Source organism: Eucalyptus grandis, chromosome 8, assembly GCF_016545825.1.
Source record: "Eucalyptus grandis isolate ANBG69807.140 chromosome 8, ASM1654582v1, whole genome shotgun sequence".
NCBI classification, from domain to species: domain Eukaryota; kingdom Viridiplantae; phylum Streptophyta; class Magnoliopsida; order Myrtales; family Myrtaceae; genus Eucalyptus; species Eucalyptus grandis.
In genome coordinates, this window is record NC_052619.1 from 45,037,698 (window position 1) to 45,054,198 (window position 16,501).

General features: G+C 39.4%; 1 protein-coding gene across 2 annotated transcripts; it reads left to right on the top strand.

The window, feature by feature from the left end:
* The first annotated feature begins 1,962 nt into the window (after positions 1 to 1,962).
* Positions 1,963 to 14,560, top strand: LOC104414563 (TNF receptor-associated factor homolog 1b). Of its 2 annotated transcripts, none has more exons than XM_010025712.3 (13): positions 1,963 to 2,008; positions 2,805 to 3,036; positions 3,766 to 3,877; positions 5,334 to 5,422; positions 5,534 to 5,602; positions 5,689 to 5,818; positions 7,194 to 7,352; positions 7,564 to 7,912; positions 8,714 to 8,826; positions 9,845 to 9,986; positions 10,723 to 11,201; positions 11,277 to 11,478; positions 12,868 to 14,560. In XM_010025712.3, exons 2-13 carry the CDS (start codon positions 2,850 to 2,852, stop codon positions 14,224 to 14,226), a joined length of 3,390 nt encoding a protein of 1,129 aa, XP_010024014.2. In that variant the 5' UTR covers positions 1,963 to 2,008; positions 2,805 to 2,849; the 3' UTR covers positions 14,227 to 14,560. The 2 variants fall into 2 exon arrangements, with proteins under 2 accessions (XP_010024014.2, XP_010024015.2); XM_010025713.3 differs by having other exon boundaries at positions 2,805 to 3,033.
* Positions 14,561 to 16,501: the final 1,941 nt, after the last annotated feature.

Consider the following 16,501-nt stretch of genomic DNA (forward strand, 5'->3'; position numbering starts at 1 on the left):
ATCACCTTCACCATTTCCCCGATGAAACGAGCTTCAAGCTGCTCCTTTTTCCTTTCCTTTTGAAAAGCATGAAACACGGATGCAATGGACTGCACTTGTCAACTTCGGTCCACCTCAATTCCCTAATGTACGCAAATCATCATCGGTCCGCATGAATCTTGTTACGTTGTATCCACGTTATAGCGACGACGACGGTGGTCGAGGTTGGTTTGTACGAGGAATTCCATGATTCAGACACACAATCTACCTAATTCAAACCAAGTATTTTGACCATCTAATCAAATCTTGGAAGTTAATCCACGTTGGACTTTGACGTGCTTGCTTTTGCAATAGGATTCCACAATTTGTTTCTTCTCCACTCCATTGTACTTGACGAGTTTTGCACGAATGTATATTCAAAGGTACGAATTATTACCCATTTTGCAGTAATTTTCATAGGAAAAATCATTAATGACATCATGAAGATATCTACAAAGTTACTAAGAAATCTCTTGTTGACATAAATTGATATGAAGAATTAAGGTATTTATTAGCTCGTGTTGAAAGTAAATCGACATTTTAGTTACTGAATTTCTACATTTTATAATATACATTATCTATAAATGCTACATCATCTCAATTTCATTATTATTATGATGTAACAGCATAATAATAAGTAAAATTGGAAGCAAAACTTTTGAAATATGGCAAGCGCACTCATGAGACTACAAGTAGTGAAAGTGAAAGATTGATATGTCCCTTCATATGATAAAATAAACCTAATCAAACTCTCGATCTCAAACTTATATCTCTAGTCGCGTTTGTCTCTTTAATAAGATAATTGAATGATAACCACACGCATATATATATTTTGAATAACCAATCAAAATATTACTTAAGTTAGAATGCATAAAAAAGCGCTCACCCTAATATCACTATTTTGTCGTTCTCTAACTATATAAATGTTTTTATTTATTTATGGAAATACATATCTTAAAACATTCGGAACTTTCGAATGCTATTTGTAAACTAGAGCGCATTCAAACATTAAAATCGTGATACACCGGGAGATCAAATGTATTTATGAATTATAAATGAACTAATCGAGGATGGATCAGAGAAAATAATGGGTTTCCCCCAAGGGAAAGAAAAAAGGAGCACGATGCCAAAAATCGAGGCGAACCCTAATCGGGTGGGAACCAAAAACAAAAGAAGAGGCCGGTGGGCCCCACGAAGTGCACGGCCGAATCACCCCCGGGATCTTGATGCAAAACCCAGGGCCAGAGGGTCAAGCCCAGCTTCCAAAATTGGGAACCCCTAAGAGGACCAACTTGCAAAGGTCAGCCATTCCTCATGACACCCCCAAAAAAAAAAAAAAAAAAAAACTCCACATTTATCACCAACCCTAAAAATAAATAAAATAAAGCCACCTCCTTAATCCTATCCCTCCTTTTCTTGATTCAATTTTCATATTTTCTCCACATGAAATCTCCGCTTGCGGGATATTAATCAAAGATGAAATGGGACGAATCCCGATATAATCTCAACTGATCGCGATTTGTCGTGAATAAACATATATCTCGTGAAATATGTAATGTCCGATTTATTCCGTCATTTCTTCTTCATTTTCCCATTTCTCTACTTATGCGCCTTCTAAAAAAAAATCAAAACCCCAACCCAACCTCGTCATTGTGTTTTACGAATAATCAGAAACGGTCCGGACCGAATTAATCAATCCAACAGAAGAAAAAAAAAGAAGAGGGATAACAAAAATGAGAAAACTAATTAACAAAAAAGGAAAAAAAGGAAAAGCCCCCTCCGAGAATAAAAATTTTCCTTTCTGGTTCCGCCTCCCTTCTCTCTCTCTCTCTCTCTCTCTCTCTTCCCTTCCCTTCTCTCTCTTCTTCTGCGCAGCTTCTACGACCTCTCTTTCTCTCACTTAAACCTCCCCCGCCGAGCGCACAACCAATTTGCGTCGTCCCTCCCCCTCGCAAGCGCCCCCCGCCTGCCCCCTCCCATCCCGCCTGAGGTGAGCACGTCTCCGCCCTTCAAATCCACGCGCCGCCGCCGCCGCGGCATCGCCCGACCGGCCCGCCCGCATAGAATCGCGCCGCGGTCGTTCTTCCGTTTCCGTTTTCGCTTTCCATGGGTTTCGCAAATCGCCTCCCTCCCCGCCCCTTTCCTTCCCGCGACCTCTTTCGGAAGGCCGCGATTCCGATTCGGATTGGGTCTCGAGGGCGGCCTCCCCGGGCCCGTCGATCTCCGCGTCGTCTTCCGGGGTCGGCCTGGTTCTTGTGGGGGCGATGGGATGCCGCCGGGTTTAGGTATCATGCAATTTGGGTCAATCGGGGGGGCGATTTCGATTCCTCGTCCGGCGGCGGTTTTTTCGTTTTTTGCGCCCGATTTTTTTTTTGATTAGGGTTTTCGTGGGGCGCCTGCAAGATTGTTGGAATGGTGTCTCCGTTGGGATTAGGGTCCTCTGGCGTTTGGATTCGGGGGTTTTCAACGCCAGGGTTTTCGCGGAAACGGAGTCGTGACGGGTGCGTGCCCGGAAATGGGTGTTGGATCGAGTGGCTGTTGTTTTGGGATTCCAAATTTTTTCTCTCTTGCGGGCATTATGTATTGGCGATCCTTAAAAGGGTTTTGGTTGGCATTTGAGCCGTCCCATTTATTAGACACTGGATTTCTAACACTGGGAGTTATTTTATCATCTGGAAGAATGTGTGTGTGGATAGTGAAACTGGTTTCTGCAATGTAGAAAGTGTCAGCTTCGAAGCTTTGCTTTGAATGTTCTTTTTGTTTGATTACTGGAATTTCTTTTGTAGCTTTAGGAGTCGAGCTCGTGTGGAAGAGGAGTTTGATTGCGAGAAATGACTAGTGTAGTGATGGAAGAACCTGGAGTGGGAAGGTCTGAGGAGGGGATTTTGAGTTCTCAGAGCTCTCAATCTGGGGAAGCATTGGCGGAATGGCGATCTTCAGACCAGGTGGAAAAGGGAATCACTTCGACTTCGCCTCCGTACTGGGATACTGACGACGACGATGACGATGACGATGGTGGTGTGCTTACTTCTTCATCTTTCATTCTTTTTACTTGATTTTTTCCTTACCTGGCTTCCTGTGATTTTGAGATTGTCAAAAGCTGCCATTTACAAATGTGCTGAATCAATTCTTGATGAGAATACTGATTGATAGTGCATGCTGGGTGGTAAAGGGGCTTGCGATCTTGGAAGAGACTTCTTTCATTCAGTTCAAGTTTTGTGATGACTGGAGTGATCCGTTGTGTTGAATCTTTGTATGGATCTGCACATAGGATAATTCATTCTATGAAGTCATAATTACCCATTTTTCTATGAAGTCATATTATCACATCTGGAGTTCCTTGAAATAGGATTTGATGCCAATATAGATGATTATTCGTGATGCTCTCAATCAGATTCTTCCTGTTTGGCTGTGAAATTAGGACTTTTGACTTACAAAAAAGTGAGTTTTATTTAAATAAATCTGAAAGGTTCTTTTCTCAATAAGTCCGAAATTTGAACAGCTTTGATTAGTTGGTCAGCAGCTTTCAATGATATATACTAGATAAATGCTGTAGCTCCTTCCCTCTTCCACTTGGTTTGATGATCGTCTCTCTCTACTTTGTCTCCCAACAATTTTTTAATATTAATTGTGATGACGGGGCACTTTCTTAGGGGATGTAGTCTCATCTTGCTCTTTGTTTCAGGTACTTATACTTGTTATAGTTGCTTTCATTGAAGAACTCTCTCTATTTTCTCTTCCTTGTAGGGCCAAAACCTTCCGAGTTATATGGAAAACATACATGGAAGATAGACAAATTTTCACAGATCAATAAAAGGGAACTTCGTAGTAGTGTGTTTGATGCTGGCGGCTATAAATGGTACGACTCTTTGTAGTAGATGGAAGTTGGCTTTGATTGTGTTCATCTTCTTGAACTAATCCTGCACAAGATGTGATTTTTGTATTCTATTGGAAAGATTTAGCCACTAACGACTTAGGTTTTACTGAAGTCTTGATACTTAATGGGACACAATGGAGGATGAACATCTGTGATGCCTACGCGATTAGTTGGAAGAATTTGGTTGTAGCTGTTGTAATAAAAAAATCTAGTCATTTCTACTAGATGGCATGATATTCTTTCTTTTGAATGCCATGTTGGTCTTGGTCAATGTTGTGAAATTCAGTCTTCTTGCTTCCATGGGGAACCGTTTGGTTCCAATCTACTGAAAAGTGGGGGATGAACGTTTCAGGTCTGATGGGGATACCTACTTCAAGAATCAAAAATAGGTTTTTTTTTTTTTTTTTTTTTTTTTTTTTGGGGGGTTGCGTTTGGGGCAGGGATTCCACACAGACAAGTGTTTTCTCTTGGGGAATGAGAAGAAATCAGATTGTTTCTTTATCGTATATCAGTCAATGATTTTTTGGGAAACTAATTGCCAGTGGTAAATGTAAGTCATGCCATCTACCTTGTGTTGCGAGATAGGAATGGTTCCTGACATCCTTATTTTGCCTACTTTATTATGAATATTATTGTGACTAGTAATATACCACAGTTAACTTTTCTTCCATATAACAACCTTTTTAAAAGTAAATATTCTGTCATATATCATATGGACTTTTTTTTTTCTCGCTCTCTCTTCTCCTATGCGCGGTTTTGACAATAGGATTGAGTTAGTGATAGTTGATGAGAATTCCTATGTTATCCATTTGTCTTTTTAGCCTTCCAATTCCTTATGTCCTCTAAAATGCTTTTCTCTGCATTCAATGCTTTATCATAGCATAGCTGAACATCCACATTTTAGGGCCTGTTTGTTTATGTTTTTAAGAAAAGCAAAAAGCAACCTTTTGCTTTCGCCCTTAAATCTAACAAATTATACAAATTTCAAGAAACTATAAAATTTTATGTGAATGTACATGTTGACATTTGTATATTGTGAATGTTTCAAGTGCTTTGGGCTAAGTAAAAGGTAAAATGTGTCCGAATGTAAGATTTATATTAGTCAAGAAGCAAAAAGGAAGTAGTTTGTTCTGTATGTAATGTGAAAGATATGAGGGCCTTTGTTTCCATGCAGTCCCCTAGTTCCCTTTGATGATGAAGTTGTATAATTTGATTTGGATTATCTGAGTACCTACTATAAGGATAGTTAAACTTTTCCTAGTTGCTTGAAGTATCTTGTTCTAGGTGCACTTGAACAAAAACATTCAAAATAAGTTTGAGATCATAATAGGCTGCATGTATTTTGGTTGTATACCAAATTATATGCTTGGACTTCATAAAGGCAGATAAGTTTTAATGATCTGGTCGCGTTGCTTGATAATTTGCCTTTGCGATGCAGGTATATTTTAATATATCCCCAAGGTTGTGATGTCTGCAACCATCTCTCTTTGTTTCTCTGTGTTGCCAATCATGACAAACTTCTTCCAGGTTCAATACTTTTTCAAGTTTCAAATGCATTTGATGATGGTTTTTCTATATCTCATTGTGGTACAGTCGAGATTTCATTTTGCATACGAATTATATTTTTACTTTGCACAGGGTGGAGTCATTTTGCACAATTTACAATAGCTGTGGTGAATAAAGATCCAAAGAAATCAAAATATTCAGGTGGGTCGATTTACATTAATTTGGTTGAGTTTACTGAAGTTTTGACCCTACCAAGGTCAATAAGTGGCTTGGTTCAACTTTTGCAGATACATTACATCGATTTTGGAAGAAGGAGCATGATTGGGGATGGAAAAAGTTTATGGAATTGTCGAAAGTATTTGATGGGTTTATTGATGCTGACACCCTCATCATAAAGGCTCAAGTCCAAGTCATAAGGTATTTTTTTTCATTTTTCTCTTTTATATAATGGGTTCATTTATGGTATTCTTCATTTAAGAGATGTTTCTGCATAGGTGCATTTTAGTCACATTTGGAAACAAAATTTCTCTTCCCTTTTCATGTGTGACACTTCAGTATCACATTGTTTTGCAAAATTAAGCTACTTGTTCATGCGGAGAATTGTTTTGTAGAGATGTAGTTAAGGGTGATTCTGAATCTATTTGAAGCTTGAAATATTTTATAATCAATTTTTCAAGTCGTGTAATAATAAACTTTTTACTACTGGTCATGGAACTGGATTAAATATATATGTCCCTGTTAAAGTGCCAATATTTGGTTCCGTATGTACTTGAGTGTGAGTCTTAATCAGTGGATGCATGTTGACATTCCCTATGTCACATGAAGGACCTAAACAGTTGATTTAATGTCATAATGTCTACTGTTCATAGCACTGTTCATATCTGCCTCTTCTTGTTTCTCTTCCGCCCCCCTTCCTCTTTTCTCTCTTTGCTCCTTCCTTTAACATTCAAGTTTCTGAACCTCCCTTAGAAACAGATTGCACTGGCATCATTTTTTATTATACAAATTTTTCAGTGAAGTATACAGCGCGATTTAATTTTGCTTGGTTTTCGCTTGTATCTGTTGATTCTCCTGTATAATCTATGTGCAGTTTAATTTTTTCAAGGTGGCAATTTGCAATTTTGTCTGCGTAAAAATGATCGTGAGCGATTCACTTAAAGTCTTTCCTTTTTAAATATATATTTTTCTAAATTAAATTCCTTGAGACATGTCACTTTCAGGCCAGTTCTTTAAGTGGATGGAGGATTGATTTCTGCTTGTAGATTTTCTTTTCTCTTTTATATATAAGACAATAGCTAATATTTCTTATACACACACACACACACACACACACACACGTAACCAATTATTATGTTAGATCATGATAATTGGTTAGTTTATCCACATTGCGAAGTTCTCAAATGATAATATTATTCTTCTCAGTTAAAATTTATTGTTGTCAAGTTGGACTTATCTATCTATACCCAGTTAGTCTTGTCTTTGAAAGGTATGAAAAAAATGGTACTTTGGTAATATTGTATATGTCATGACAAGTTGTGCTTTTAGAAATTCTTTAGGAGTAATTAGTTGAGAAACCTTCCAATTTGCTTATGAGAGCCTCATGCCTTTTTTTTGCTATCCAATGGTCTGGTGGGTCACTGAGATCAAGATGCTGTTATCTTAATATTGAAGTGATTTCTGCTATTTTTCTTCAAACTTGCGTGTCCTACTCTTACTTATGGAAATATAGCTTCAATTTGCTCAGCGAACACTCATTTTTATCATCTGATCGACCTTGCTTGATCATTGTCAGGGAGAAAGCAGATCGACCATTCCGTTGCCTGGATTCTCAATATAGGAGAGAACTTGTTCGTGTATACTTGACTAATGTAGAGCAAATCTGCCGACGTTTTGTTGAAGACAGAAGGGCCAAGCTTGGGGAGCTGATCGAGGACAAGCCTAGATGGTCAAGGTATACTGTTGTTAATACTATTTTTCAACTAGGATATTGTTCTTGTCACTATCTTCTGAGTTTTGAAGTGTTCAGTTGAGGACTTGGTGGAGCCATTGTTAATTATTCAAATCCTTTCTTTTTTTGCTTTCATTAAATGGTAGTTTGTATATTGAAATCTGATTTGTGAGGTTATTGGCCTATTTTAATTGCAAGATACATGATTTTGCAGCTTCCATGCTTTCTGGTTGGGAATCGACCAAAATGCTAGACGCCGTATGTCAAAAGAGAAAATGCATGTGATTCTCAAAGTTGTGGTGAAGCACTTTTTCATAGAAAAAGAAGTTACCTCGACTTTGGTTATGGATTCCTTGTACAGTGGCTTGAAGGCTCTCGAAGGGCAAAGCAAATGTAAGAAAGGGAGGGCAAAAGTATTGGATCCTGATGAAATGCCAGCTCCCATTGTTTCAGTGGAGAAAGATATGTTTGTTTTGGTGGATGACGTATTAATACTGCTTGAAAGGGCTGCCATGGAACCTCTGCCTCCAAAAGATGAGAAGGGTCCTCAAAATCGAACGAAGGTGTGCTGTCAAGTCTATTTCTAGTTTGTTATGCTGATATGGTATGGGGAACCACAAAGAATGGTCTAAACCTGCAGAGTGTTAGAGTTTGAATGAGATGGCGGCATTTAGTTTTCTATGAATTGGACTTTAATTGCTTTTTGTTTGCCAAAAGTGCTTCTCTTTATATGTTGTTGGTCCAAGGGTGAGCAGCTTTGATACAGAACGACTCATTCTCTAACTCCTGTCTCTTGTTTGGATCTTGTTGGTTTATGCATCCCGAGTCTTGCCTTGCTTTTCTAGATCCATCATGTCCTTATCATGACATGACAGTTAGGAAGGTGACATTTACTTGAATAAGACATGTTGGGTGAGGTGTTTACTTTCTCCCTTCTTTGAATGAGAGGCTGCTTTTATTAGTATGGGAAGTCCAAGCGGGGATTATCATTGGTTGTTTTGGTGAGCATAGGCAGTTTTGATAAGAAGACAGTCAAGCTGTCAGATGAAATTGAATGGTGTGAAATCCTTACACTTGCGCATAATAGGTTTGCTCTAATGTGTGCGCACATATATATAAGTTTATACTATGGGCAGATCTATATGTGCATGATTAACTATGTACTGGCCTGCAGTGTATGCACATAGAAATCGAATTTCTTTTGCTTTGTTTTGTTTACCTTCATATCATACTGGTCTTTGTTTCACTTTGCGGTTTTCCTTCCTGTTCTACTATTTGCTTATTTCATTGTATTTCATTAATTACATAATTGTTTTGGGTCTTCACCTAAGTCATGGCTCTGTGACTGTTCAATGAAACTTTAGGATGGCAATTCTGGTGAGGATTTCAATAAGGATTCCATTGAGCGTGATGAAAGGCGGCTGACAGAATTGGGTCGAAGAACGGTGGAGATTTTTGTACTTGCACATATTTTCAGGTATTTCCTCGTGGAGGATTTTAGGTTCTTTCTTCTTATAGTTGTCTTTATGGTTTGTTTGCCATGAAACAGACAGATTTCTGCGAATGGACCTAGTTTTCATCTTTCAGGGATTGCTTGTGCATTTAATTGATATGACTCATCTTTTGCAAACGTAAGAATGATGTTATATTACTTGCAATCACTTAGCTTTGTCTGGTTCACTCTTACATGTCTATGTGGATAGCTTGATAGCTTTCCCATAATGAATCTTTGCCCAAATTCCTCTTCAATTTATGTTATATATCCATTAGATGTTGCAGTGGATTTTGAATGTGGAGAAATGGTCAAGTTGAAGCTTACATATTTCAAACATATTGACCATTTGACTGCACCTGGAAAACTTTCCTGGAATCGCTTGATCTCTTGGTTGGGAAGAGCCCGCCCCTAGACATTCACTAAGGATAATTGATGATGTTTGCGGAGACTTTAGCCAGTGTGGCAAAGGTCTATTAAAAGATATTTAACTTCACTTGTAAATACATGGTGATGAGGGCCAGTTCAGATTCTTTACGATGGTTAAAACATCATTGTTTTCTCCCTATCTGAAGTTACTCTTTTCTTTGCTTGCTACACAGCCCTCCAACTCTTTTCTCTTGATAATTAGGTTAGCTTCTCTTTGCAAATATGGGAAACCTTTCTTTCTACTTGTCCCCAATGTTACTGGGCTGCTGACATCATTGTTGAGAGCACACAGTGGTTGACCTAAAAGAAGTTTTATTATCAATGGCCGTGGAATGCTTCTTTGTGATTGGATTTGTTAGTAGAAAGTTGAATCTGCAGCTTTGTGAGGTGGACTTAGATCAATGTTCTATGGCGCTCTTTGATGTGGCGGTTATTCCAATCACTTATCTTTCTCATAATGTGCTTTCATCTTGTAAAATGGATTATGTATATTGTGTAAATTCTTATGTTGTCTTTAGGATGTTTGACATCAAATGTATGTATCATTTGCTCTTTGCATTACTGTCTTTTGTAGTAACAAAATTGAAGTTGCCTACCAAGAGGCTGTTGCTCTGAAGCGGCAAGAAGAGCTCATTCGTGAAGAAGAAGAAGGCGAGCAGAAGGCGAGACGTGGAGCTAGTCTTAAGGAAAAGAGGTCTTCTTCAAAGAAGAAGCAGGTTGGATGTTCTTGGCTATTATTACTTTGTACCAATATTGGCTGGGGTTATTTGCTAATGGATTTCAAAGGTCACGAGGCAAATTAATGCAAGCCTAGCCATCCTGTGTACTGTGATCCAAAATTGATAAAACTCGGTTTTTTTTTCCTGGGTTGGGGGGGGTGGTTCGGGACAATTGGAGGTCTGCCCTCTATTTGTCATTACTTTACCGTTTTTGCATAAGCAATTTGGTTGCTAATTAGGAGTTATGGATATCCTTATCATGACTGTTGACCAGCAGTAGGAGAGTTCATGGAGAGGAACTTTTATCTTGGGTTGGAGAATGGAGTTTTTATTTAGACAGAGGAGGTATTTTATATGATGGACACACCATGTGGCAGTGACGCATGGTGTAACCAACCTGTCAAAAGTGATGCATGCTCACATGGTACACGAGCAATGGTGATTGGTCAATTTACACCCCGTTATCACTGTCACGAGATGCATACATACATGGTATCTGGGCAATTGTGATTGGTCTGAAACACTATCATCACTGCCATGCGGTAGATGCGTTACATAAAATAATATCTTGTCCAGATGGCCTTTTAAGTTACTCTTTATTGTTTATAAGACTGGTCATGTTGGACTCAGGGGATGCTGATTTGTCATACTATATTGACGTGTGGATACATGTCCACTTTTGTTCTCTATAGTTTCTCTTGCTTTCTGAGAGGCCCAACTTTCTGGACTGTAGGCTAAGCAGAAGCGCCTCAATCGCAAAGCAAAAGATAAGGAGAGAGACGAAAGACATGGTGCCACAGAGCAGGACAAGCATGAAGAAGAAAACACTGTTGATGAAAAAGAAGACTTCATCCCGGAGGATGTAAGCCCTGCACTTGAAAAGCCTGATGTACTGGAAGATGTTTCGGACACATCAGATTTGGCTGATGGTGCCAGTGAAGTAATCCAACCTGATTCGGATGAGATAGATGCAAGTCCTGTAAATTGGGACACTGATGCTTCTGAAGTTCATCCTCCTACAGAAGCCAGTAGCAGTGGGGTTAGTGGACTATCTCCTGTGCAAAATGGAATAGTAGAGAAAAGAAGCCCATCTATGATGGATGATAGCTCCTCAACTTGTTCTACTGATTCAGTCCCCTCAGTTGGAGTTAGTGGACCATACAAGGGGAACTCATTTTCATCTAACCATAAACATCAGAGATCACCTAGCAGGTAAATAAATGACACTAGTTCTTTGCTAAAGTTGAATTGCATGGCGTTGATGCACTTCAGCATGTGTTTCTGCAGGGGAAAGAGTCAGAAAGGTAAGGAAGCACGTGATTGGAGTTGCCGGACCAACAAAACAGAGAATGAGTCTGCTGAACCTGCAGTTGATGTGGGAGAGTCTTGTAATATCCCGAGTATCAAGGTAGCTGACACTGAGGTTGAGGTTGATGCTCTCTCCTTCCGGAGTCAAATAAGACAGTCTGAGCATGATGTGGTTAAAAAGGTGGGATTTACTTGATCAGAATTGCAAGAATTCATTTATTACTTGTTCAAAATTGGTGAAGTCATTGTCTGATAGTTGTTAAGAAAATCATATCAAGAATTAAGGACACTTTCATGACTAAGCAACATATTTTTGTGTCCTCCATCCTTGTCTTTAACATAGTGCATTTGTTTGGTAATAATCCAACCTTTAGGGGTTCCATTTGGGTAGAATGTGCTGTCATTCAAGCCTAACTTCTCATTGACATGGTGGTTGAGGTCACATTCTTCTGTCTGCACTATTCATTGATTCTGCCACATGATGATATTGTCCACTCGACACTTGCACATATCGAAGGGAGAGAGGCTTTTTGGACCATCGTTTTTCCTTGTTAAGCTTAGAACTTTAATGACACTCATATGGTGAAGGCGGATATTCGGATTTTGTTGTCAGATAGCCTCCTTAAAATCTTTACTTTTTAATTTGAAGTAAATTTATCCTTCCTATTTTTCCCTTAAAGTTACGGTTTATTGAATAACTGAGGTGTGTCCTCTCCATTTCTAATTGATAGGAGACTTGCGTTGCTGCCTCATATTTGCGTGATAATTTTAACTGACAGGGCAACATCTTTTCAGTTGTTACTGTACTGGATATAGTAATGTCAAGAGATAATGTGGAAGAATGTACTCTTAAATACCATATGTGAAGAATGGTTAATTGTCTATTATATGCAGGATTTTTTCATTTATACAATTAACAATACGGATTAAGTCAGATCATTATTTCTTCTGACTAGGCATGAATTGAGTATTTAGGGCCTTAAAATCTCAGTGGAGCTTTGATGACAAAATAAAGGATGCTTCTCAGCAGACTAACTAATTTTCCTCTATATTATTTTTTGGATCCGTATTTGATGTTGTTTTACCTTTTGTTTCTTCTGACTTAAGGAGACACATTGAAATTGTATCATATCCTGTGTTTGAATCATGCCTCTGAGGTTCCGACTTGTGTTCATGTTTGCTAAGCAAATGACATTAGCAACATAGGTTTCTGCTTATATTGGTTCTCCCAATCATTCTTCAACTCCTTGCATTTCTGTAGAGGAGGAGAGATTTTCCAAGAGATTTTATCAAAAGAAAATTAGATTACGTAGATTAGGTATGTTTTGTAAAGTTCTGTGCATTGGTAAAGAGCCATCCTACGTCATAGGGAATGCTGGATAGCCATTTTACAGATACAGCAGGAGCTAGAATGGGATAATTTTCAGTTGTTAGGTTTGTCAGGGAAATATACTTACAGTCAATACCATGTTAGGGAAATCTTCATCATCATGGATTACTTCTCGCAATTTTTTCGGTTTTATTTTCAATGGAGTCTAAGCTGATGGTGTTTGATTTTTTATTATAACAGGGAGAAGCTGTTCTCCTGCAGAGGGAATCATGCATCAAGCAAGTTGATGAAGAAAAGCCATCTAAAGAGAAGCCAATTGCTGCAGAATCCTCTTCCAGCAGCCCTCCTAGAAATAATATCTCCATTGCCCGGTTGGAAACAGCACAGAAAATTATTCCTCTTGGGGAACCTTCATCAATGAGGAAGACATCTTTAAATGGCAAGCAAGAGAATGATAAGACAGTACTTCCAACAGTCTCCTCCCAAACAGCAACTTTGTCGAGGTCTGAGACTCAGAGGGATGTAATTCCTAAAACGGCTGAAAAACCCATTCCGCAAGTTCCTGTAATGTCAAGGCCTTCTAGTGCTCCACTAGGACCTGGTAATAGGCCAAATGCTCCTGCTGCTTCCCCTGTCCATACAGCTCCACTGCTAGCACGTTCTGTGAGTGCAGTCGGCCGTTTGGCTCCTGAGTCTACCTCAGTATCTCACGGCTATGTTCCTTTGTCGTATCGAAATGCTATAATTGGCAATTCCTCTGCTTCGACTTCAGCCGTTTTTACAAACCAATGTTCGCCAAGCTCTGTAGTTAAAGTGTCAGCATATATGCCGTCCCCCACCTTAGCATCTTCACCAATGTTCTTGAACCCTAGCACTGACAGTATGGACTATGGTGCACCCAAATTAGGCTTCCCTTTTGGCACAATGAATCGGGATGTGATGTCAAATGGTCCCCAGTGGTTGGAGAATCTGGATGGCCGAAGTGCACGGAGTGATCCTCCTTTGCAGGGTGATGTTCGGAATATGGAGTATTACAGGTCTTCGCATAGCAGATCACGAGATCACTTCCCTGACCTCCAGGCCTGCACATCTGGGCGTCAAACACAAGGTTTGCCAGCAGATGATTTTCCGCACCTCGATATTATAAATGACTTACTGGACGATGAGCAAGCTGTTGGGAAGGTCACTAGATCAGGCCTGGGTTTCCAGTCTCTCGGCAGTCGGTCCCTCTCATTAAATCGCCAGTTTTCTTTCCCCCATGATCTGGGGATTTCAGGGGATGTGGAGTCAGCTGCCAGCTCATGCAGCTTTGAACGAGTGCGGAGTTATCGTGAAAATGGGATTCAACCGGCGTTTGGCTCCTTTCCAGGAAGTTTTGACTCGACTGGATTTATCCCTCAGGTTAGTTCGCTTCCTCATGCAAATGGGCAGATTGATGGGTTGATACCGAACCAGTGGCATATGGCTGGATCTGATTTATCCATGCTGGGAATGAAGAATCCAGAGCATGATGGATACCCATTTTATGCTTCGGATTATTCAAATTTGGCATGTGGTGTCAATGGTTATAAGGCATTTCGGCCCCCGAATGGTCATTGAAATGGAAATGAATGAAACGGAGTGGCCCCAAAATCATTGGGCCGCTATCCGTTACATATATGTACTTGGAAGGAGAAACTGGGTGTTAGATCTGGATTGAGGTTGTAGTCCTTTCATTAGAAAAAGGAAGAATAACATTCTGAGGAGGGAGTTCGGTTGTTGCTTACTTCCTCCTTGCGGATCGATGGTTTCTCGTGTATTATGGGGTTTTCTTAAAGCATAGTTTTTAGCGAGCCTCATGGTATATGATTTTCTAGTAATTGCTTTTCTCAATTGGCCTGCTGTTCCGTCCATTGGCGCCGATGCTAGGCGGCCATATAAATTTCTGTCGAGACAATTCTAGGTGCTCGTCGATATTCAGATATGCGAATTTGGCTCTCTTGCCCTTGTCCTTTTAACCTTCGGGAAGGTGGTTCTCCCTTGGTGCCGGCTATTTTTCGATCCTAGAACACCCTTTTTTGCTCTAATTCCTAGTTATCTGTGTTCCTGTCTTGTATAGTAAACGTACATACAGCTGCATAAATATTAGCGAAAAGGAATACTTCTAAATCGAGGAAAACCCGTTAGAGATCTAGTGAAACGAATCATCTGAGACCCTCCGCCCCTAGATTCCGTTGAAATTATCCTCGAAATTTTCTTGCACATGCTTCCAAAACTGGGTCAACAATCCAACTTTAATATGTCTATGTTAGTATTTGATATTTAGATATGCACGACTGCCACCTTGATGATGTCTCTGAAAGCCCATTTATAACCAATTTGAACCCATTTAGAAGGGATTGTGTTCCGCAGAATTTTTAATATAATTTGTGAGGTTCTATTCATCTCGCGAAAAACGAATAATATAGAAAACATTTTTTTAAGAATAATTGTCTGTATTGCTTGATATAATTACTCCATGGAAATCATTTTCATTTTCAATAGTAATTTATATCTAAACATTTTCGTGTACGATGAAAATACTTTTGATTCATTCGTTTTCGTAAGCAATACAAGCGATCGTCTTCAAGAATATGCTTTTCAAATCATACATTTTTTCGCAAAAGAATCGAAGTCTCAATGAAACCTGGCCATAAAATTCCCGGCATCTATCAAATCTAATTAACTTGGATGGAGAAAGCAAAATGAATTCACATAACCATATCAAAAGGTGAAGGCGAAGGAGGGATATTATTATATCCTTGCAGCCTCAAGGATGACGCGACTGCGACTGGCAGGAACAACCACCATTCAAAAAGTTTAGGTCCATAGCCAACTTTAGCCAATTGCTACAATACTAATCTTGGACAGATCATGAAACTTCCTCGCACAAGAAACATGGACAAAAGCAAAAGCGTCCACGCAATTAACTTTCGAATAGGACAGAGCCCAAAAAATTCAAAATCTATGTATCAAAGTTCCAAAGTTCCCACCACTTTTAATCGATCTCAAATTCTTAGATTTGGATAGAAGCATTATCTTAGTGTAGCAGTCAACGTTCAAAATCTTTCAACCGAAACCAAAGAGTGAAAAGTCAAATCCAATTCTACCCCCATTCGATAATCATCAGTATAAATAAGTTTAATGCCACAACATCATATGCATTAAGAATCATTGTCTTGCCTATCATGAAGCTTGTCAACATTGTCGTTATCTTTGCATCGATTCTTATTCTGTTTGCCTCCCATGTCCAGTTCTCACAAGCAACCAGAATCTTGCATGAGAATGGCCAACTCCCGATAGAAGAGGGGCTCCTTCTGCAGTCTCTTCAGAGGGGTGACGTCCCCTCCTCCGGCGCCTCAAGCTGCACCAACATCCCTGGCAGTGGCGGCAGCACGAGCTGTCCGCTTGGCTAGACGAGCTTCGCTTCAGGGCGGCGGGTTACCTGCGTCTCGTACCAGGCAGATGAAGCGATTAATCGAGAAACAAGCAGACTTCTTTCGTTCCGCTTCTTTTCTTAATTGTTGGTATTTGCTAGTTGCCAGCTAAGCAGTTTACACTTGTACACATTCATTTGTTTGTTTGTTTGTTTGTTTTTTTTTTTTTTTTGAAATTTCGTTATTTGTTTATTTATGTATATAGATGTTCAAGGGAGCCATGTTTTCAGTTCGTTGAATGGGTGTTATGTCGTGTAGTCTGTAAACAGTATTCTTTATTGTACATCTTTCATTGGGAAGTTTATTCAATAAATTAATAGATCTCGTCCATTCATTATTGTGAGTTGAATTATATTCCCGTCGACAGCGTCGCTTGTTCAGCACGGACATATGGAAACCAAGTAGGGAGTTTTGCCCAC

Coding starts and splice junctions, on each gene's coding strand:
- LOC104414563 (XM_010025712.3), top strand. CDS start 2,850: ATGACTAGTGTAGTGATGGAAGAACCTGGAGTGGGAAGGTCTGAGGAG. Junction 3,037..3,765: donor CGATGACGATGACGATGGTG/GTGTGCTTACTT, acceptor TCTTCCTTGTAG/GGCCAAAACCTTCCGAGTTA. Junction 5,819..7,193: donor GCTCAAGTCCAAGTCATAAG/GTATTTTTTTTC, acceptor GATCATTGTCAG/GGAGAAAGCAGATCGACCAT.